Below are 21,081 nucleotides of genomic sequence, written 5' to 3'. Positions count from 1 at the left end.
GGTGGATGGATGGTGGATGGATGGTGGATGGATGGTGGATGGATGGTGGATGGATGGTGGATGGGTGGGTGGATGGGTGGGTGGTGGATGGATGGGTGGTGGATGGGTGGGTGGGTGGGTGGTGGATGGGTGGGTGGGTGGTGGGTGGGTGGTGGATGGGTGGGTAGGTGGTGGATGGATGGTGGATGGGTGGGTGGGTGGGTGGATGGTGGATGGGTGGGTGGGTGGGTGGTAGATGATGGACGGATGGAGTTTCAGGCAGACGTGGTTGTTCTTTTGCTCCTTTTTGTCCTCTCTGTACGTCTTCCTCTTCAGTGTTTCTTCCCTTTTCCCTCGAGATACCATGACATTCTATCTTGATGTTGCTTTTCTTCAAAGACTGGTTGTGGGTCAGGGCACCGGCTCCCTTGTTCTTTCTATCCTTTCAGTTTCCCCCAAACAAGCACAGGGCTCTTTTACTGTAAGATTACAAAGGGCATTTCTCTTTAAAACACATGGCGGTGTGTCAAAGGTTCCAGAACCTTACAGAGCCTCCCTGTCTGATGCCTCCTGCACGCAGGTCTGTTCGGAGCACTTCGACGGGGCCACTCTGGTTCCTGGCATCAGGAGCCCGAAGGGTTGAGTCTTATGTGACCTGGTCATTCTGCCCCCATAGGTCTGCCCTTTTCCTACGGGTGTAGCCTCTGTCTTTCCCTTCTTCCCTGCAGGTGTCTGAAGACACGGTTACAGCACAGGGGTGACTGTTTCTGGGGCTCCCCTGCCTGTGGCAGCCTGAAACCTGAGAAAAGCCACCCGTGGGAATTTCCTCACAGACATAAACCCAGTCCCTGAGAAACGGCCATCAGTGCCCTTCCTCATCAGTGGCTGTTTCTGTTTCCATGCAGGTGGGGACGACGGCCTTCTGAAAGGCTGGGACACCAGGACCCCTGGCACATCCGTGTTCACAAGCAGGAGGTACGTCACCGAGGGGCCAGTGCTCGGCGTGAGGGGCCAGCCCTCCCTGCCCGCAGGCGGAGCAGCGCTGCCGGGCTTCTGCTCAGGCTCACCCTTCGCTCTCAGACACTCCATGGGCGTGTGCAGCATCCAGAGCAGCCCCCATTGCGAGAACATCTTGGCCACGGGAAGGTGAGCCCCCTAGGGTCCGTGCACATGGGTTCCTCCTGCACCGTCGCTTCCTTCCCTCCTGTTGGCCACTGTGATGCTCGACTGGGCCAACTCTCCACCCAGAGCGCGGGCGTCGGGGTTTGGGAAAGGAACCGGGTCCTGGAGGGGAAGTGGGCCGGGTCTTCCGGGAGGTGACCCCTGCTGCCCCGGGGCCTTGCTTTCCTGCACGCTCTCTGCGGTCGATGGGTTTTAGCTACGACGAGCACGTTCTTCTCTGGGACACTCGGAGCATGAAGGAGGCGTTGGCGGACATGCCCGTGCAGGGCGGGGTGTGGAGGCTCAAGTGGCACCCTTTCCACTCCCACCTGCTCCTGGCAGCGTGTATGCATGGTGGCTTTACGATCTTCAGCTGCCAAAAGGCCATAGGTGAGTGGGGGGCCTGGGGCGGGGCTCCCAGTTTCCTGCCTCCTTTTGCTCCACCAAGCTCTTCTGCAGCCTCCACGCGTTCCCAGGGTCTCCCTGGGATGATTTGCCATGATTTGTAAGTCTGCCGACTTCAGAATCTCGGTTTCAAGCGTGCTGCTCTCTAACCGTGGTTCTTCCCTGACCATCTCAATTATTTTGGTACCTTCTGCATTCAGCAGTCTGCTGGCCCTATCGGGACCTCTCCACCAGAGGTGTTAACCACTGGTTGCTTTCATAACCATCCTTGTCCCACCTTCTGCCAAGTCTTCCTGCTTGCGGACAGCGTAGGCTCCATGGCCTTGTGTTCCAAACATCGTTAAACTCTTCCCCTTGCTCCTTCCTCATACTCTCTGGGCAGAATCCCGCACTGGTAAACCCCAGTCTGCTTATGCCTGAGCCACAGAACGTGGCTGGAGGGAAACAGCCACGCAGCGTGATCTCACCTCAAGTTTATGCTACTGTGGGTCCCTTGTCAGGCAAACCTTGACCTTTCTGTAGCCAGTGATTCTTCACTGTCAGGACTGTTCCACGTTTTCTTTTCTTAAACCCCCACCCCCTGCGCTCCCCGCCTCACGCATCCCTCGTGATCTCCCGTCCCCCTCCTCTGTACAAACAAGGGATTATAGGCGCCTCCCATCATGGTTCCAAGGTCAGTGTCCCCTGTACTGGCTGTTCTCAAGGGCTTCGTCTTCTGAATCTTCAGTCCTCCGTCTACTGCGTCATTTCTGTTTATCACATGAATGTGCTCTGACAGTTCTCGCTGTAAAACAAGTTGCAAACTTTCTTCTTTCTAAGCATAGGATTTACAGTGATCAGTTACCCTCTAGGCTCTGCTTTCACTGCATCCCATCAGTTGCTGTTTTTGCTTGCTTGTTTTTGTTTTTTTTTAATTTTTTTTTTTTGGCTGCATTTGTTGCTGTGTGCGGCCTTTCTCTAGTTGCGGCAAGCGGGGGCTACCCTTCGTTGCAGTGCGCGGGCTTCTCATTGCGTTGGCTTCTCTTGTTGCGGAGCACAGGCTCTAGGCATGCAGGCTTCAGTAGTTGCAGCACGCGGGCTCAGTATTTGTGGCACATGGGCCCTAGGGTGCATGGGCTCAGTAGTTGTGGTGCATGGGCTCAGTAGTTGTGGTGCATGGGCTCAAGAGCGCAGGCTCAGTAGTTGTGGCACATGGGCTTAGCTGCTCCACGGCATGTGGGATCTTCCCGGACCAGGGCTCGAACCCGGGTCCCCTGCACTGGCAGATGGATTCCCAACCACTGCACCACCAGGGAAGCCCTATTCCTGGCCTTGATAGGGTCCCTGCTGGTTCCCATTTGGTTTGATGATATATAAGGACTAATGTGTGTGCTTAGTATTCATCAATCCATGTTTTCATGAGTATTTTTTTAAATCAGGAATTGTTGATTTTTTTGTTAAATGCTTTTATAATATCTATTGAACTGTATTATTTTTCTCCTTAGATATATTAATATGGTAAATTTTGTTTATGGATTTCCTAATATGGAATATATTCCTGGAGTAAATCCCACTTGCTTATGGTTTTGTTTTATTTTAGTTGTCAAAAACTTTTTTTGAGGTATAGTTGATTTACAGTATTTTGTTTTATGTATACAATATACTGGTTAACAGTTTTTAAAGGTTATATTCTGTTTATAGTTATTATAAAATATTGATTATATTCCCTGTGCTGTACAATATATCCTTTTCTTGTTTTTGTTTTGTTTTTTTGGCCATAGCATGTGGGATCTTAGTTTCTCAACCAGGGATCGAACCCATGCCCCCTGCAGTGGAAGCACAGAGTCCTTACCCACTGGACTGCCAGGGAAGTCCCTGTACAATATATCCTTGTAGTGTATTTATTTTATACATAATAGTTTGTACCTTTAAATCCCCTACCTCTATCTTGCCCCTCCCCCCTCCCTCCCCTTACTGGTAACCACTAGTTTGTTCTCTACATCTGTTTCTTTTTTGTTATATTCACTAGTTGTTTTATAGTTTAGATTCTACATATAAGTGATATCATATAGTATTTGTCTTTCTTTGACCTATTTCACTAAGCATAATACCCTTCAGGTCCATCCATGTTGCAGATGGCAAAATTTCATTCTTTTTTATGGCTGAGTAATATTCCGCTGTATATATACATCACATCTTATTTATCCATTCATTTGTTGATGGACTCTTAGGTTGCTTCCATATCTTGGCAGTTGTAAATAATGCTGCTATGAGCATTGGGGTGCGTATATCTTTTTGAATTTTTTCATTTTCTTCAGATAGGTACCCAGCAGTGGCATTGCCAGATCATACAGTAGTTAGTTTTATTTTGTTTCTTGAGGAACCTCCATACTGTTTTCCACAGTGGCTGCACCAATTTACACTCCCACCAACAGTGTAGGAGGGTTCCCTTTTCTCCACATCCTCACTGACATTTGCTATTTGTGGTCTTTTGATGATGGCCATTCCGACAGGTGTGAGGTTATATCTCATTGGGGTTTTTATTGGCGTTTCTCTGATGATTGGTTATGTTGAGCATCCTTCCACGTGCCTTTTGGCCATCTGTGTGTCTTTGGAAGGTGTGTTGTTTTTCCAGCGCGGTACTGGGCTCTGGCGGCACCTTACTGGGGACTTGCATTAACGTGCAAAGGAGACACAGACTTTCTTCTGTGCTATTTAGCAGCATTATGTTTGGTTCATGTGAGAATCAAAACCAAAAGTGTGAACATTTTTCCTCATTTTCTCTTGAACAATTTATATGCCATTTGGATTATCTTTTCATTCAAGATTTGGTAAAAAAAAAAAATCTCCTGTGAGACTATCTGGGCCTGATATATTTTTGAATGATGGTTCTGTGTTAACTTTCTCTATATTTTTCTATGGAAGTTGGTTGTTTATGCTATATGTCTCTACTGGGGTCAATTTTGTTCTCTTTTTTCTTTTTTTTTTTTGGCCACGCCAGGCGGCATGCAGGATCTTCCACGCCCCCTGCAGTGGAAGTGTGAAGTCTTAACCACTGGACCACCAGGGAAGGCCTGGGGTCAATTTTGGTGAACCGTATTTTCCTAGGCAGCTATTCATTTCATCTACATTTTGAAATTTATTTGCCCAAAGATGTGTAAAGTTACTTTGATTTAAAAAAAAAAAATTTCTTCTCTAATAGTTATTTCCCCTTTACCATGTTTTACTTTGTATACTTATGCAAGTATACAATATTTTTTATGTCTTTTTCCTTAATTAGGTTAGTTAGTAGCATGTATATTTTACTACTTTTAAAGAAGCAGGGTTTTACTTTTTTATTATAGTCCGGTGGTTTCTGTTCTTTACCTCATCAACCTCTCCTTTTATCTTTGTTGTTTCTCTCCTTGTGCCTCCTGTGTTCTTTTTCTAGCATTTTGAGTTGGGACTACAATTCACTTATCTTTATTACTTTGTATTGAGTGTTTTTATGTCTGAATTTTTCTCTGATTTAAGCACATTGTTAGGTTCTGATATGTAGTAATTTCACTTTCATTTTTATGAAGAAATTCTATGACTTGAGTTTGTATTTCCCCTTTTACCCAAGTATGGTTTAGTAGAAGTTTCTAAAATTTGTAGGTGGAAGCAATTTTTCGTATTTTGACCACATTATTAAGTTTGTTTTATTGCGCTGTGATCAGAGTGTTGCTTGTACTGTTTCTACTTTATAGTACTTTTCGACTTCTTGTTGCCCAGTGTGGTAGTTCAGTTCATGCTACACATGCACCTGAGTAGTGGATGTGCTGTTGCTGTGTGGTGTTGCTGTGTGGTAGGAAGGCTGCTGTGTCCACCTGGGCCACGAGCGGGTGCTGCCACTGGTTGGATGTACGGCTACAGTGCGCCTTTATTGTCCCAGTGACCCTCGCCTTCCGGTACCCCAGCGTGCACACCATGGAGCGGGAGGTCTCCTGGAAGCTTCCTTCGGTGGTGGTGCCAGGGTGCCTCTCTGCTCTCAGGGTAAGCTTGGTGTCCAGCTTCTCTGCTCTCAGGGTAAGCTTAGTGTCCAGCTCCTCTCTGGAGCCACCTCTGCTCAGGCAAAGCCCTGGGTTACGGAGGAGGATCTCCAGGGCCCTGGTTGTATCGTTGGTGTGTTTCCTGATGCCAGCTGCAGGCTTTCCGCATCACTGCTTATTCTAGTCGTGATTCAGATTCCGATCACAATTCAGAGTGCAGTGGCACTGATCCCTGCACTTGGGAGGTGGCAGTGGCATCCAGGCTAAGTGAAGACTGAATGGCCGGCCACTGGGCCTTCCGGCTGGTGACAGTTTTCTAAGCCCGCATCCCCAGCTCACTGGCCACTAGTTTTCTGAGGCTGCTCTTGCCAGCCTCGGCCTTGCCCTGGACCCTTGACCATCTCAGGTTTGGTGACACCTCATCATTTCTTTTTCTGGTTGCATATTACTTTCACACTTTCTCAGCCATGTTCTGTCCAGAATAAGGCCGGGCCTTTGCCCGTCCTGCCCTCTGTCTTCAGAGTTGCCATAGCAACTCACCATAAGGAAAGCTGCTCACGCTTCAACTCTTCAGTGAGTTACTCCCTTTCCAAGCTCAAGTCCAAACTCTCTAACGCAGCACGCCGAGCTCTGCATCATGGGACCCTTCTGACGTGTCGCCAGTTCCTGATGACACGTCAGCCACGTCCACTCGTGTGGTTCCTCACACACGCCAGGGTCTTTCCACCTCTGTGCTTTACACGAACTGTTCCCTTTATTTCTTCTCATACACCCCTTTCGCTCCGTTTGGCTCACTCGTTTGTCCTTTGCTTTTAAGTCTTAACGAGAAGCTTCTGCTGAGTCCTAAGGGTTCAGGTTTGGGTTCGGGTTAGGGTTAGCTCTGTAGGGTTATGGCACAGGTTAGGTTATGGGTTAGGGTTAGGGTATGTGTTAGGGTTAGGGTATGGGTTAGGGTTAGGGTACACGTTAGGGTTAGCTCTGTAGGGTTAGGGTACGGGTTAGCTCTGTAGTGCAGGCTGACTCCTCTCTCAGGAACACAGAGTGCATTCCCTGCAGGATGATGGTCTGTGCTTCTCTGCTTGTCTGTCCGCGTCTTGATAGTCCTCTGCGTGACACACAGTGGTTGCTCTTGGCACATCGTCTCGCTTTGAGGGTGGGTAGGGCCAGGGTGGGGATGATGAGATCAACCCTGGGTAAGTTTCCCATGTCCTCCTGTCTCACTCCAGAGGAGAATCAGGAAGTGTTCCCAGTCACTCTGTCCTACACCTTGCCCAACTCGCTGGTGTATGGAGTCGACTGGTCCTGGCTCTACTTCCGCCGCTTGCCGCAGACCCATCCGTCATTCTGCTTGGGGTCCTCTCCTGGCAGCGACCCAGGAGCCAAAACAGCAGACCCAGTCTATACCCTCAAAGTTGCGGCCCAGTCGCCAGCACCCTGTTTTGAGCGTCTAGCTGATGCTGATGGAGAGGGTGGTACCAAACACCAGAGTGGAGGCAAGCTGAAGAGTCCTCTCCAGCCCTTTGCAGAGGAGAGCGGCGGCCGGCTGCATGCCTCGGAGATCGAGATCTGTGACTGTGACCAGTACCTGGAGGCAGCCACCTCTGACGCCAGCCTTCTAGCCACTTGCTCCTTTTATGATCATGTTCTTCACCTCTGGAAGTGGGAGAACAGCTGAGCTAGGGAAGTTACTTGGTTTGACATCATAAAGACCATTTCCACCAATAAAACCAAGAGTATGTCTTTATCTTTTCTGAGAATGAAGTGTCCTCAGACCATCTCACTGAGATTCTGGCTGCATGCAGGTTTTCTGTATAGGGCTCAGTGCATCTCATGGAATCTCCAGGTAGGCAGTCAGAAAAGCTGCTGGCCTCTTAAATAAGCCTTATCTGCTGGGGCCCTTCAAAATGGTGATTCTGTGGCAGCAGGGGGCAGGGTGTGGGTGGGGCATGGTTCCCAGCTCTGTCTTGTCAGTTTCCTGTGTTTCTGACTCTCAGTTCTTCATACTTATTTAAGCAACTGTTTGTATTAACTAAAAGGAGTGGCTTTTTTTTCTTAAGCTACTTTAAAACACCAGAAGTAGTTTTATATGAACATTAAAAAAACTCATGTCATGGCACCAGAAGTGCTTGTATAGCCTCCTGTGCAGAGAAGCAAAAGGAAGTGTATACACGTTCTGAGTTGCTTTAGCATGTCATAAACTTGAAATACGTTGTCACATGCTGAATTAGTCATACTTCCTCACTGCGGCTTCAGTAAACCAAGTAGCTTCCAAACCTGGACACGGTTTAACTCCAGAAACATAACTGGGTTTGTGACTGATCTGACTCCCACAGACCAGTTCCTCCTTGTCTCTCTGGAAGGAACAGATGTTGAAGTATAGGCCACTGTGGAATTTGTCAGCTCCTCAGCATCCACTAATAAATACAACAGATAGGTGTTCCGAGTTAGAAAACACAAACCTCTATCCTTTGCTTTCTTATTTTCTGATGGTACAACACTGTGTGCCAGTACAGGTCAGAATGTGTTAATGTTGAACCCTCCTCCAGAGTTTATTTTAGGATATTTCACTTAAGGGTCAGTTAAATATGAAACAGAATTAGAATCTGAGGGATTATGCACTGAAACAGGAAAACACAAGGAGGAAGGAGACTATAGATTACTAGGGAAATACGAGTTTGGCATCAACTTCCTGTGTGGTCTTATCTTTAGGTTTACCCCAAGGGGGGGCTGTCTCACCTGACTCCCCAAAATAAGCTGCTTTGGAACCCATAAGTATTCTCATTGGTGGTTTTTTGGGGGATGAATTAACCAGTGCTATCATGTGGCTGGATCTGCCTTGTGAATTCTCTTTCTCCTGCAAGCTAAGCCACGTGTTCTTGCCTACTTCCCAGAACCTGTTGGTTGGGGTTCTGGTTTGGCTGGAACCTCAGAACGTCGCCTCGGTCACTTCGCCCTAGCCTGTTACGTGGCACACTTTCCTTTTCAAAATGACCAGCTGCTCCGAACAACACTGTAGGGTAGCCAAGGTCTTTAATAGAAGCGAAACGAGGGCAACGCCTCCCCACCCGCCACCCGGGAGCTAGGCTCAGCGAGGAAGATAGGTCGAAGTCCTCAGTCGCAGGCACACCCGACCGCCGCCGACGACGACTGCTCCTAGCGCGGGAAGTTCTTGGGGTACAGCTGGAAGAGCTTGCCTTCCTGCGTGGGCTCAAAGCCGTACTTGTCCAGGCGCTCAGGGTCGAAAGTCCCGGCCTTGAAGTCCTTCTCGATAGCAGGTGCCGCTGTCTCCAGAAAGAGCTGCTTGGCCGTCAGGGGAACGTCTGTGCCCTCCGGGGCGCGGTAGTTCACGTATGGCTTGAGCTTGAAGCCGGCCAGATCGGGGACCACCAGCTCCGGGACCATTTCCTTGACCTGCACGAACTTGCCGTCGCGGCCCCGGAAGCCGATGCCCTTGGCGCCGCGGCTCTTGTAGAAGGTGCGCGGGCCCCGCTTGCTGGTCCACTTGCTCATTCGGTCGGCGCCCCGCACCAGGGCGCGAGCCGCTCCGCTCAGGAGGCCCATGCCGGGGCCCGAACGACGCGAACGCTCTCCGACTCCCGCGCACAGCCACGCGAACCCCGGCACCCCAGCGCTCCGCTTCCGGCGACCACTGCAGCTTCCGACACCCCCTGGCCCCCCGCGCCAGAGCAAGAGCAGCTCCGATTGGCTGCGACGCGTCCAATGTGCAGCCTTGGCCCTGCGGGGGGGCGGGACCTGTGGGGGCCTGGCCAATGCTCGGGGAGATCCCGCGTCCGGGCGGGCCGTCAGGAGCGCGGCCGTGGGGGGCGGAGCTTCGAGGCGCAGGGCCGGACGCCGTGAGTGCGGACGTTAGGGGCGGGGCTTCGGGAGGAGCGACGGGAGTACCGGGTGTCGGGGGCGGGGCGTCAGGGTGGAGTGACGGGAGGGCGGGCGTCGGGAGCGCGCGATCCTGGTGAGTCGTCGCCGAGCGCCCCGAAGTGGCAGGCCTGGGGGTCCGGTTCTGTGAGCAGAGGTAGCCATCCCCTCCCCCATGCATCGTCGGGACGTACACTGCCCCACAGGGCTGTCGCCGGCGACGCACCTCAACCCAACTGCCCCCAACCGGACGCCTCCCAACCCTACTGCCCCCAGCCCCGACTGACCTCAACCCAACGCCCCTCAACTCGACGCCCCCCAACCCGACTGCCCTCAACCCCGACTGCCCCCAACCCCGATGCCCCTGCAGCTGAACGCCCCCCAACCTGACTGCCCTCAACCCGACGGCCCCATAATCACTGCTCTCCAGCCCTGCGCCCTAACTTCCACGCCCCCCTAACCACCATCTTCCTAACCTCGATGACCCCAACCGCGCCGCCCCCGGCCCCCCAGGTCTCCTGCGCTCTGTCTCCTTCCCTCCCGTCCCCTGCGCTGTGGAGCACGTTCAGCAGCTGAAGGCGGTTTGGTTGTGTAGCAGGTGCTGGGGGCTTGAGCTCTGTCGCCTGTAAGCCTGGGAGGCGTGGGGAGACCGCCCTGGTCAGGGCTGGGCCGCAGAGCTGGGGTCAAGGCGCTGCTGGTCCTTGAGGAGACATCTGAGAAGAAAGGGTTTCCCACGGGGCCGGCAGGGACCTTTGACCAGTGAGCAGATGCAGGTGACCCTGCACCTACCTTCTGCTCCCTGACTTCTCCCGGTGGGATTTCGGAAGACAACCCTCTCTTACTGTTGCCCTTCCAAGGGACCTGGGAGCCACAGGGTGAAGGCCCTAGACGGGGCTCCTCCCTGCGGCACAGAGGCCAGGTGAGCAGAGCTGGTCCTCAAGTTCACCACACCCCAGACCAACACACCCACCTCCAGGGCTCAGCCGCACTGCGGGGGAAATCCTGTGCACAGGCCACTAGGGAGGGTCTGGCTCACAGCCTGTAGTGGCCACGCACCCCTCCCCAGGTGCTGGAAATCCCTGCTGCACTAGGCCTTTGCCCGGCTGCCCACACTGGCCCTTGACTGGCTGGGGGAGGAGCCCGGGACTTGGTTGCAGTTCTAGGTTCCTGGGCAGCCACATGAGGGCTATTTACAAGAGGGAAGGGGCTCCGATTGCTTGTGAAAAGAGCTTCTCTCCATGGAGAACACAGTTTTTCATCAGGGTTTTCCTGTCAATAGAAACATAATTTAACGTGGGCAGGAACCTGGGGAAGGGCTGGGAGGCACTGCTTTGCACATGAGCATGAGGTGGTGGAACGTGTGCCCTCCTTGGAACCAGTCTCTCTTCTTTTGTTTCACTTTTAGCCATGGAGCAAGAGGGGGACGCCGGCCCAGAGGTGCAGAACCTGAGGATTCCAGTGAGGAATCAGCCTTAAAATTCCCAGTTACGGCCGCTTCTGGACAAGGAGAAAGGGTCCTTTTAACATCTGTCCCGCAGCAACTCCTTGAAGCCTGCTGCATGTGGGGGTGGTGTGTGGGGCCTGTTTTCCCCTTGTCAGGGCTGAGGCCCTCCCTCCTCTTCCCCAAGGTCACTCTTGTGAGTTCCTGCTTCCCCTTAGGAAGTCTGCTTGCTTTGTCTTAGGGCCTTTTACCCGTGGAACATATATATCCACATTACAAGGGCCTTTATCTCTAAACCAGAAATGTAGATGCATTAAAACAACCGTGAAAAGCTGGAAAGTCTGAGATGCCTAACCACAAGAGACTGTATAAATAGGCCTGGGGCATCCCCGTGACCCTTCCTGTGGACAGCCCTGGCTGCCCCCCAGGGGGTGGCTGAGCTCGGAGAGACACACTTAGGAGGAGGGTGCTCATCTGCTGCCTGGTGGATGTCGTCTTTAGCCAAGCACGCAGTCTGGGCCAGGGGGGCCTGGACGCCTCACTGTGAAGCAGAAGCTCCCACTGCTTCCATCTGCCTCCTGAGCTGAGTTCAAAGGGTTGAGCTTTCTGAATCACTTCCTTATTCTGTCTCGATGCGACATTCTGCTTTTGAAATGCTTTTCTGAGCGCATTGATTTCCTTGGGTTTTCTGGCATCGATGCTGTGTGTGATCCTGGCTCTGAAGGATCAGGCAAGCTGCTTTAGTCCTTGGCACTTGTGTAGAAACTTGAAAGGATTAACAAGTCCCCCCACCACTCCCCCAAACCCATCCTGTTCCTGGCTGCTTGGAAGGAGGTATGTGGGTACCGGGAGGAATGGAGTGTAGCTACTTGTTTGGCTGGTTTCTTCAGCTTTGGGGGGAATCTGCCAGCATCCTGTGTATGGGCGGCCCCAGCCGTCTGCCCACTCACCATTCCACACTCACTGTTCTCTCTTTTTTAAAATTTATTTATTTATTTTTGGCTGCGTTGGGTCTTCATTGCTGTGCCCGGGCTTTCTCTAGTTGCGGCGAGCAGGGGCTACTCTTCGTTGCGGTGCGCGGGATTCTCATTGTGGTGGTTTCTCTTGTTGCAGAGCACGGGCTCTAGGCGTGCGGGCTTCAGTAGTTGTGGCATGTGGGCTAAGTAGTTGTGACTCGCAGGCTTCAGTAGTTGTGGCACACGGGCTTAGTAGTTGTGGCTCACGGGCTCTAGAGCGCAGGCTCAGTAGCTGTGGTGCACTGGCTTAGTCGCTCTGCAGCATGTAGGATCTTCCTGGACCAGGGCTCAAACCCGTGTCCCCTGCACTGGCAGGCAGATTCTTAACCACTGCACCACCAGGGAAGTCCCTCACTGTTCTCTCTTACCTTCCTTTCTCTCTCCCTGGGGTCTGGGCTTCTGAAGCCCCTTGTTAACTCCCTCCCTGGGAGCCCTTCTCTGCTGTGAGCTGGTATTTAATGCTCTCAAAATCCAGTTGGCTCCTTAGGGTTTCCCAGCACTGCTGCTGTGTGGGCTTCTGTCTGCCCCGAGGCCAGCAGCACGTGGTTCTGTTGGTGACGAGAGGGCACTGAGAGGTGGCCTTTGTACCCACTGTGGCCAGCCGGGCTTGCTCCTCTGGATTTGCATCCTGAGGAGCAGGAAAGCTGAGGATTTAGGATTCAGATGCGTTAATGATGCCTGGAGCATTTGTTGTCAACACAGCACAGCTGCTGGCCCTGCCCAGCCATGCTGTGGGTGGCGCTGCTCCAGAGCAAGTGGGCTCAGGGGACCTCAGCGTCCTGGAAGGTCGCTTCTTTCTGGAGGTCTCCAGGGCTGCTGACTTGTCCCTGACCCACAGCTCTGTTGTCACTCCCTGGGGAGCCAGGGCCGTGCCCATCCTGGCCCTTCCCGACTGCAGCCTTCCCCCCTAGGCGTGCTTCTACCTGGCCACCCTTCGGTCCTGGGGTCTGCAGCTGACGGAGGAGCATTCCCAGTCCACCAGGTGACCACCTCACTGCCCCCGGCTAATGGGCGGGCCCCAGAATCAGTGGCCTATTGCACCCTTGGCTGCCCTGGGTCCTTTGTGTCCAGCCTGTGTCTGGGCTTGGGAGGGGCCTCATGGCACCTTGCTGACGGGTGCTCTATCTGTGACCTCACCCAGCTAGCTGGTGGGTGTTGCAACTGAAATCCTCCTGGCCCTGGCCCTGGACCTTATTGGCATGACCATCTTTTTTTTTTTTTCTTGCGGTACACGGGCCTCTCACTGTTGTGGCCTCTCCCGTTGTGGAGCACAGGCTCCCGACGCGCAGGCTCAGCGGCCATGACTCACGGGCCCAGCCGCTCCGCGGCATGTGGGATCTTCCCGGACCGGGGCACGAACCCGTGTCCCCTGCATCGGCAGGCGGACTCTCAACCACTGTGCCACCAGGGAAGCCCGATGACCATTTTTTGTGTATAGAAGGGTTAACTGATTCCGTGAGTATCTTGCTTCAGACTTTAGCTCTAGGGGGATGGGGAGGAGGGCTTGAAAGGGTGGGGGAGGCTCGGGTGGTGGCTTTTGTTGGAAACTGCTGGCCTGTCCACGAGGCTGAGCTCCTCGGATCCATGCAATTCGAGTCTGTTCTGAACTTCCTTGGATCACATTTCCAAGAAGAGTGAAGTCCCGCTTCCTCTGCAAGGGTCTGTCGCAGCCCTGGGACGAGGTGCTGTGTCACTGGGGGCGGGGCGGGGCCAGGCCAGGCAGGGGCAGGACAGCTCAGTGTGTACACGTGGCCGCCTCGCGGGTCCCAGCCGTGCTCAGGCAGCCCCTTGGCTCCCCTTGCAGGACAAGGGCAGCCCACTCCTCAGTACAGGTTCCAGAAGAGAGACAAAGCGATGCTATACGGCAGGAACATCATGAGGAAGGTAGCTCGCGCTGCAGGCCCAGGCCTCCTCCCCCTCAGAGGTGTCGGCACCGCAGGCCTGTGCCTGGGGGCTGTGCAGCGGCTCTGGGGCTCGGGGAGGGTCTGGGGAGGGCATGGCTGGGCGGAAGCATTTGGGAAGGAGGCCCCGTCACCCTGTGAGGTGGACGTGAACTGGAAGGGAGGACAGAAGCCCCCCGCCTGGAGCATCCCTGACGTGTGGCGGGCGGAGGGTCCTGGCTCCGGTGCTGAGATTGCTGGTCCAACCAGGATTTGGGGCCAGGCTCTGCGAGGGGGAAACTGCAAGGCCTCGCTTGCCAGTGTCAAGACCCACCTTGGGAGGAGCAGCCGCGTCCAGCCCGTCCAGCAGCCAGGCCCCTGCGCCCTTCTCCCCCTAAGGGCAGGAGGTCTCAGCAGACTGCCTGAGGCTGCCTGTGCTTCAAATGCACGCTTGAAGCATTTGCTGGTATTTAAAAATATCTTCTCTTTGTTACTTTCCTCGAGTTACACAATCGATTCGTGTTCTTCGTGGGTAAGCTTGAGCTGTCGATGGGGAGTCACGTGGGTGTCCTCACGTGGCTCTTCCTCCTCAGTGTCAGGCGCTGTGGGAGGCCGGTCGGTTGGGGCTGCTCTGTCTGGCGGGCGGGCGGGCGGGCAGGCGCACAGGGACAGTGGGCGGGCCCCCCGCAGGCTCGTGCAGGGCCACGTGGAGTGACTCCCGGCAGGTCTCAAAGGCACTCAGGCGTGTGTGGTTGGGTGGGGGGCTGTCCACTGGTGACCCTGCCGAGGACTGGGCAGTGGCAAGCTGGACCTGGGCTAAGGACAGGAACGTGGTCCAGTGAGGCCAGGACGCCTGGGAGGGAAGGAGGGGTTGTGGTGACCGCCCACCGACAACCCCAGCTGGCACCGTGGGGCAGATGCAGCTCGGGAGCTAGGGGACAGCAGGGGGCAGTGGCTGCCCGAGGAGGCTGGCCGGTGCCCGGCTAGGAGCCGGGCCCTCCACGCTCCCCGGCGCCGCTGTTTGGGGCAGTCTGGTGGGCCTCGACTGTGGGGGAGGGTGAAGAGCCTTCCAGACTGGGAGGACTGTGCAGGCACTCAGGTTGTCGTGTGTGCCAGCGTGACAGGTGTGGGGTGGAGAGCGTCAGCCTTCTAGGCAGAGAGGACGCAGGGCTGAGGACTCAGAGCTCTCAGAGCATGGGCTGTCTGGGGACATGGCCACGCGGTATCGCTATCATCAGCGCCAAGGATGGTTCCCTGTGTCCTGGGCAGGTGAGCAGGGTGGGGCCGGGCCGGGATGCTGGTGTCGGGCTGCGGGCAGGCCAGGTCCTGAGGGCTGGGACCGACCCTGAGGCTGAGAGCTGGATCCACCGGCTGCAGGGTCCAGACGTGGCCTCCCCCTTTCACTCTGCAGGTGACCACACTCCCCCACGCGCTTGTGGGGAACACAGCTGCCCCCCCGCAGTGGGTGATGAAGAGGACCAAGGTGCTATCTTTGGCCAAGAGGTACTGGGGGTGCCCTTCAGACTAGTCACGTCTCAGCTGCCCTCCCCAGTGGGCGCTGGGGAGGCCGCGGACGTTGCGCCGCCCGTGGCTTCCCTGCCATGGAGTTCACAGCGCAAACACCGTCTGCGTCTGAACCCCTTTGGGCTTCTGCTCCAGGTGCATGTCTCTCTGCTTTGTAGCATCCTGCATTTCAAGAAGGAATACCCCACCCTGCAGCCAAAGGAGCCCCGCCCTCCCTGCTGGAGGCCGACCTCACGGAGTTCGATGTGAAGAATTCTCACCTGCCGTCAGGAGTTTTGTACATGCTGAAAAATGTTCAGTAAGAGAGAAGTGGACACGGGAGGCCCGCCATGTGCCTGCGGCTGTGCCCCGGGGACTGGCTGTCACCTGGCCTCCGAGGTGTCCTTTCCCTGTGGCCACCGTTGGTTGTGGCGACAAAAATAATGAATAAACAACCTATAATTGGAATAAGAAGAGTTTTATTTGAGCCAAACTGAGGACTAGAGCCTGGAAGACAACCTCTCAGATAACTCTGAGGAACTTCCCCAGAGAAGCATAGTTTTTGGCAGTTTTATGTCTTGTCAGAACAAAGAACATTAAGCTAGTCAGGGATACATTCCTTCAAGGTTTCAAAAAAAACAGATCAGCAGGTACATGGTGAGTCAGTATGGCCTCGGCACCTGGGAAGGGAGTCTTATCGTTGAAGGAGAACGAGCATTGGCACCCTAGAAAGGGAGGCATTTAATCTTTATTTTTTACGTGGACGTTTTGTTGTTCTTGTTGTTTAATATTTATCTATTTAATTTATTTGTTTTTGGCTGCGTTGGGTCTTTGTTGCTGCGTGCGGGCTTTCTCTAGTTGCAGTGAGCGGGGGCTGCTCTTCATTGCAGTGCGCGGGCTTCTCATTGCGGTGGCTTCTCTTGTTGCAGAGCACAGGCTCTAGGCGCACGGGCTTCAGTAGTTGTGGCACACAGGCTCAGTAGTTGTGGCTCGCTGGCTCTAGAGCGCAGGCTCAGTAGTTGTGGCGCATGGGCTTAGTTGCTCTGAGGCATGTGGGATCTTCCCGGACCAGGGCTCGAACCCGAGTCCGTGTCCCCTGCATCGGCAGGCGGACTCTCAACCACTGTGCCACCAGGGAAGCCCCGGATGTTCTTTACTTCTGGCCAATGTGTCCTTTAATAATTAAGCAGACGTACAATATGTGTTTGATCAGCCACAACAGGCTATTCTATCTAGTGAGCATGAAGTGGGAGTTAACTCATGTGTAAGCCAGAATGCCCGCCCCAGACCCCAACATGTGAACCCTGCTTTCATCAGTTGGGAAGTCTTCTTGCCATCGGTGCCCTCCCAGTGGTGAGTGGAGCCTCCTCGCCGGTTCTTTCATGTGTCTGTCTGCTTATCAGAGTGTTCACCTTCAGGGCGACATGGAGCGAGTGTGGGAAGTGTGTGGCTGGATGGAAAATTGCAAGTCTGGTTCCCCATTTCTCCCTGGAAGCCCCGACTCCTCTTTCCAGCGCTTCACTACCTGCCCTCGTTTATGCATCTGGTTCAAATTCATGCTCATGGCCTGAGAGTTCTCTGAGCTCATGGAACAGTAGCTGATGGAAATTCCTGAAGCTTAAGCTTCTGTCCTGCTGGTGCTTGTGCTATGGGCTCTGCAGCTCTTGAAAGCTCGCTCTGTGGTCTGGCCGGCAGGGACTGTGGCCTGTGTCCCTTCTCCCCTCCTTCCTGTAGGTGTCCCATGTGCACTGTTTCTTATAGGGTCCTGGGTCACTTTGAGAAGCCACTTATCCTGGAACTTTGCAAACACATGGTGTTTGTGTAGCTTCTGGAAGGGGAGTACGTCTTCCGGCCAGGGGAGCCAGATACCAGCATCTATGTGGTGCAGGACGGGCGGCTGGAGGTCTACATCCAGGATTCGGTGAGAGCCCTTGGGTGGGGCAGGGCTGGGGTCTGTTGTGTTTTCACTTAGAGGTCTGCCCTCTTTAACATTTGTTAAGTTTTCCATTGAAAAGTTAGTACCAATTTTTATTTTATTATATTTTATTTTATGTAGATAGGAGATTCATATTTTATTTCTCCAGTGGCATTTTTACAGTTGAATATAAATTAAAGGCCTGCTTGCCCACCAAAGCCAGGTTCTTTAGGTGGTTCAGTCAAAGAGGTAAGACCTCTGGCCGGGGCTCCCATGAGAAGCGTCCACTCCTTAGCCCAGGTTTTGGGATTTTGCCAGCCTTGAGTTCATCAATAATTTCTTCAGTATCCTTAGGTGTCAGATCCTCATAGTAGTTGTCATTTCTTTGAACCATTGGTGCATTTACACAGGCCCCTAAATATTCCATTTCTATAAGAGTGAAAAGTTTGTCAAGTGTAGTCTCCCTGACCTTTATTCCAAGCTTTTTCTGAGTGGCCTCCAGTATGCTGTCAGAGTTTCAAAGCATGCAAGGATAGTAGTGCAAACTTGAATATGATTCTTTCCAACCGGTTTTTGATTATACATTGTATAAAAAGCTGCTTCTTCATATATTCTCATTGGCAGTACTTGTAACTTTCTGCAGCCTTGTTCATAGCAGAGATGGGCAGCCATCCATTCTGCCTTTGGGCTGAATCCAGGACTGGAAGTACAGCTGCTGCTTTGTGCCCTTATGGGTAGTTTTTTTACAGTTGCCTCTATCCTCTTGTACTCTTCCAGTGTGAAATCAAGTGGAGTATCTGGATTATTCTCAGGAGTGTCTCTGTGCACAGATAAGCCTCCTCCAGCTCCATTTTGCACCACCGTCTTATGCAAATTTCCTTGTATGTCTTCTCCCCTGAGCGGCGAGGCCACCTGTGTAGGCCAGCACACCGCGGAGAGAAACGTGGTGAGCCAAACTATGGGCCTTCGGAGTGCAAAATTTAAATTTTTTGTTCTTTGGAGGAAAAGGCACATTGGACCACAGCTGCCCTTGAAGCAGGTGTGTCAGCTTCTGCTGTACAGGGGCTGCGCGTGGTGGCTCACCTCTGCATTTCCCCAGACACATTGCAAGCACTTTTTAAAAATTAATTAATTTATTTATTTATTTATTTTTGGCTGTGTTGGATCTTTGTTGCTGTGCGTGGGCTTTCTCTAGTTGCAGCGAGCAGGGGCTACTCTTTGTTGCGGTGCGTGGGCTTCTCACTGCTGTGGCTTCTCTTGTTGCAGAGCACAGGCTCTAGGTGCGCAGGGTTCAGTAGTTGTGGCTCGCGGACTCTAGAGCGGAGGCTCGGTAGTTGTGGCACATGGGCTTCGTTGCTCCGTGGCATGTGGGATCTTCCCGGACCAGGGCTCGAACCCGTGTCCCCTGCGTTGGCAGGCGGACTCTCAACCACTGCGCCACCAGGGAAGCCCACATCACAAGCATCTTGCCGTGTCTCTCCCACTGCCTTGGAACCCCTCAGTGGTTGGGTATTGATCTATGATGATCATTAGCACCCTTGCCTTATTTTTGGGTTTCAGGCTGTAAATAGTTTTAACTCTAAGAAAATAATTCAGCTGGAAGCTACCTCTTTGTTTCCTGCCTTTGTTGACTTATATGCTTGAGTCACAGTTGCCAGGGCCACCTATAGACCCGGACTCCTGAGGGCTTGTGGGTTTATTTGCCTGCTGGTGGGTGACGCAGCCTCCCGCCGCAGACACAGTGAACCCTGGAGTTCACAAGGTCGCCCCCACCCTGGCCACGTGACGTTCCCGCCTGCCGGGCCCTGGGTGGGCCCTGACCTCGCACAGCTCCTGCATGGTCTTTGGGCTGCTAGACCACAGTGTCGTCAGGGTACAGGTCTCACGTGTGTCTCTTTGTCTGCGGGTGACCTGGTGGGACAATTAGAAAAGGCATGGCTTTCGTCCAGTCTCCTCGGGGCGGGGCCTCCATGTCATCCACCTGGCAGGCCTTCACCAAGAGGGCCGGAGCCTTTGGGCCAGATGGAAGGGCTCCTGGACAGTGAGACCAGTGCCAGGTTTGAAGAAGTTCACAGCGGTTCCCTGGGTCACACTGAGGTGAAGTTCCCATACTAAATCACCAGCATCACATGGTTTTCTTTTTCTTTTAATCCAGTGGAAAAATATGTCAAAATGCTATTATTTATACTGGTGGCTAGGGTTTGCATTTCCCTAATGACTAAAGATGTTGAGCACCTTTTCATGTGTTCATTGGCCTGTTGTGAACCTTTTTCATTTGATGTAGAAATGATCACTTTCAAAAGCTTTGATTTAGAGCTATTGTTAATTTGTAATTGTGATAATTGTATCATTGTTGTGATATTTTAGAGATACGAGTTCAACTATTAATGGATAAAATGCTATGTTTGGGATTGTCTTCAAAATTTTGGGGGTATGTGTGTGAAATAAGATGGGTGGAGCTGGGTGATGGGAAGGGGGGGTCCACTGTACTCTTCTCTCTACTTTCGTGTATCTTTGAAATTTTCCATAATAAAATGTGGTTTGTAAAATTAACTCCAGTTGGGCTTCCCTGGTGGCGCAGTGGTTGAGAGTCCACCTGCCGATGCAGGGGACACGGGTTCGTGCCCCAGTCTGGGAAGATCCCACGTGCCGCGGAGCGGCTGGGCCCGTGAGCCATGGCCGCTGAGCCTGCGCGTCCAGAGCCTCTGCTCCGCAACGGGAGAGGCCACAGCGGTGAGAGGCCCGCATACCGCAAAAAACAAACAAACAAACAAAATTAGCTCCAGTTAATAGTTTGATGCTAGATCAGTTGTATATAAACCAGACTTCTTTTCAGCTTCTGTTTTGGACCACTCTGCTCAAACTACGTCTTGTCTCACGTCCTAAAATTTGGACAGTTTCACTTGCATCTTCCATGGGTCTTTGACACCAGAGTCCTGGGGGTAAGAGAGGGTCTCCAAGTTAGCTTGCAGGTGGAGGGCTGGCTGGCAGGGTCTGGGGACACCGGTTGCTGTAGCATGAGGTCTCAGGGCCTGCTCTTTGCGTAGTCAGCCCAGAGCTGTCGGCTGTAGATGGCCAGGAAGTAGCCGGCAGCTGAGGCTTGCAGAGGCAGTGCCTGGTGTCGGAATCACCTCCTCACTGCTTTCACCTTGCTCTCTGAGATACTTAGGGTTACTGAAGCTGACAGCGGCTTCTCTTTTCGAAAGTGATCCGTACTGCATGCAAGAGCCACAGAAGCAGGCTTCCTGTACAGTACATCCTCTCCCATCTTGCAAACTTTAGCAAATTAAAAAACTTTTAACTCACTTTACTTGTGCAAAAGCCCTTAAAAGTAAATTACAGGCATTTTGACATTCCAACCTTAGATACTTGAGTCTGCAACTCTAAAAATTTAGAATATAACCAAAATAGCATTATTATATTTAAAAGGTAATTCTTCCTGGATATCATGTAAAGCAGCCCATGTCCAGCGGGCCAGGCACTTAGCATCACGTGATGACCCTCGGCTCTGGGGAAGGCCCTTGTGGCCTGCCTGCGGGCAGTCGTGGCTTCCCGGTGCTGCCCCGTGTTTCCCGCCTGGGGATGAGAGGAGATGCCGTCCTGGGCAAGGTCCCAGGCCACGTGCCCCGCACCTGCCTGCAACCAGACAGCAGCCGCATCACCTTCCACTGCCTAGAGTGGTTTACAGCCGCGGCAGTCTTGACACCGTGGGTCTGAGGCAGCGGCCCCCAACCTTTCTGGTACCAGGGACTGGTTTCGTGGAAGGCAATTTTTCCATGGACTGGGGAGTTTTGGGGGGATGGTTCAGGCGGTAATGCGAGCACGGGGAGCGGCAGATGAAGCCTCACTTGCGCTAGCCCGCCGCTCACCTGCTGCTGTGTGGCCTGGCTCCTAACAGGCTGCGGACCGCTACTGGTCC

General features: G+C 53.1%; 3 protein-coding genes and 1 pseudogene across 11 annotated transcripts in view; 2 read left to right on the top strand and 2 right to left on the bottom strand.

Annotated features, from left to right (window-relative positions):
* DPH7 (diphthamide biosynthesis 7) overlaps positions 1 to 21,081 on the top strand; it is a 35,248-nt gene that overhangs the window by 7,038 nt on the left and 7,129 nt on the right. For 3 of the 9 annotated variants that reach the window (XM_029202367.1, XM_029202366.1, XM_029202368.1), the window contains 3 exons: positions 885 to 1,125; positions 1,358 to 1,530; positions 6,761 to 7,250. In XM_029202367.1, coding sequence (XP_029058200.1) covers positions 885 to 1,125; positions 1,358 to 1,530; positions 6,761 to 7,209 — 863 coding nt within the window. In that variant the 3' untranslated portion in view covers positions 7,210 to 7,250. The other 6 variants (XR_003790750.1, XR_003790748.1, XR_003790747.1 and 3 more) reach the window with 6 other exon arrangements.
* On the bottom strand, positions 8,554 to 9,209 carry MRPL41 (mitochondrial ribosomal protein L41). The gene has a single exon (XM_029202371.1). It carries the CDS (start codon positions 9,093 to 9,095, stop codon positions 8,688 to 8,690), a length of 408 nt encoding a protein of 135 aa, XP_029058204.1. The 5' UTR covers positions 9,096 to 9,209; the 3' UTR covers positions 8,554 to 8,687.
* The window catches only part of PNPLA7 (patatin like phospholipase domain containing 7), a 31,253-nt gene continuing 23,620 nt past the window's right edge, over positions 13,449 to 21,081 (top strand). The window contains 7 exon segments of the mRNA XM_029203509.1: positions 13,449 to 13,459; positions 13,523 to 13,748; positions 15,156 to 15,247; positions 15,427 to 15,470; positions 15,473 to 15,566; positions 17,009 to 17,168; positions 17,940 to 17,955. Coding sequence (XP_029059342.1) covers positions 13,449 to 13,459; positions 13,523 to 13,748; positions 15,156 to 15,247; positions 15,427 to 15,470; positions 15,473 to 15,566; positions 17,009 to 17,168; positions 17,940 to 17,955 — 643 coding nt within the window.
* LOC114883986 lies at positions 17,018 to 18,364 on the bottom strand (annotated as a pseudogene).

Source organism: Monodon monoceros, unplaced genomic scaffold, assembly GCF_005190385.1.
Source record: "Monodon monoceros isolate NGI ecotype Baffin Bay Population unplaced genomic scaffold, NGI_Narwhal_1 Super_Scaffold_5, whole genome shotgun sequence".
In the NCBI taxonomy this organism is placed as follows: Eukaryota; Metazoa; Chordata; class Mammalia; order Artiodactyla; family Monodontidae; genus Monodon; species Monodon monoceros.
Note: the sequence above shows the minus strand (reverse complement) of the source record. Positions and strands in the feature narration are given on the sequence as shown.

What these genes read in the sequence shown, in the direction of transcription:
- MRPL41 (XM_029202371.1), bottom strand. Translation starts at nt 9,095, where the DNA reads ATGGGCCTCCTGAGCGGAGCGGCTCGCGCCCTGGTGCGGGGCGCCGAC.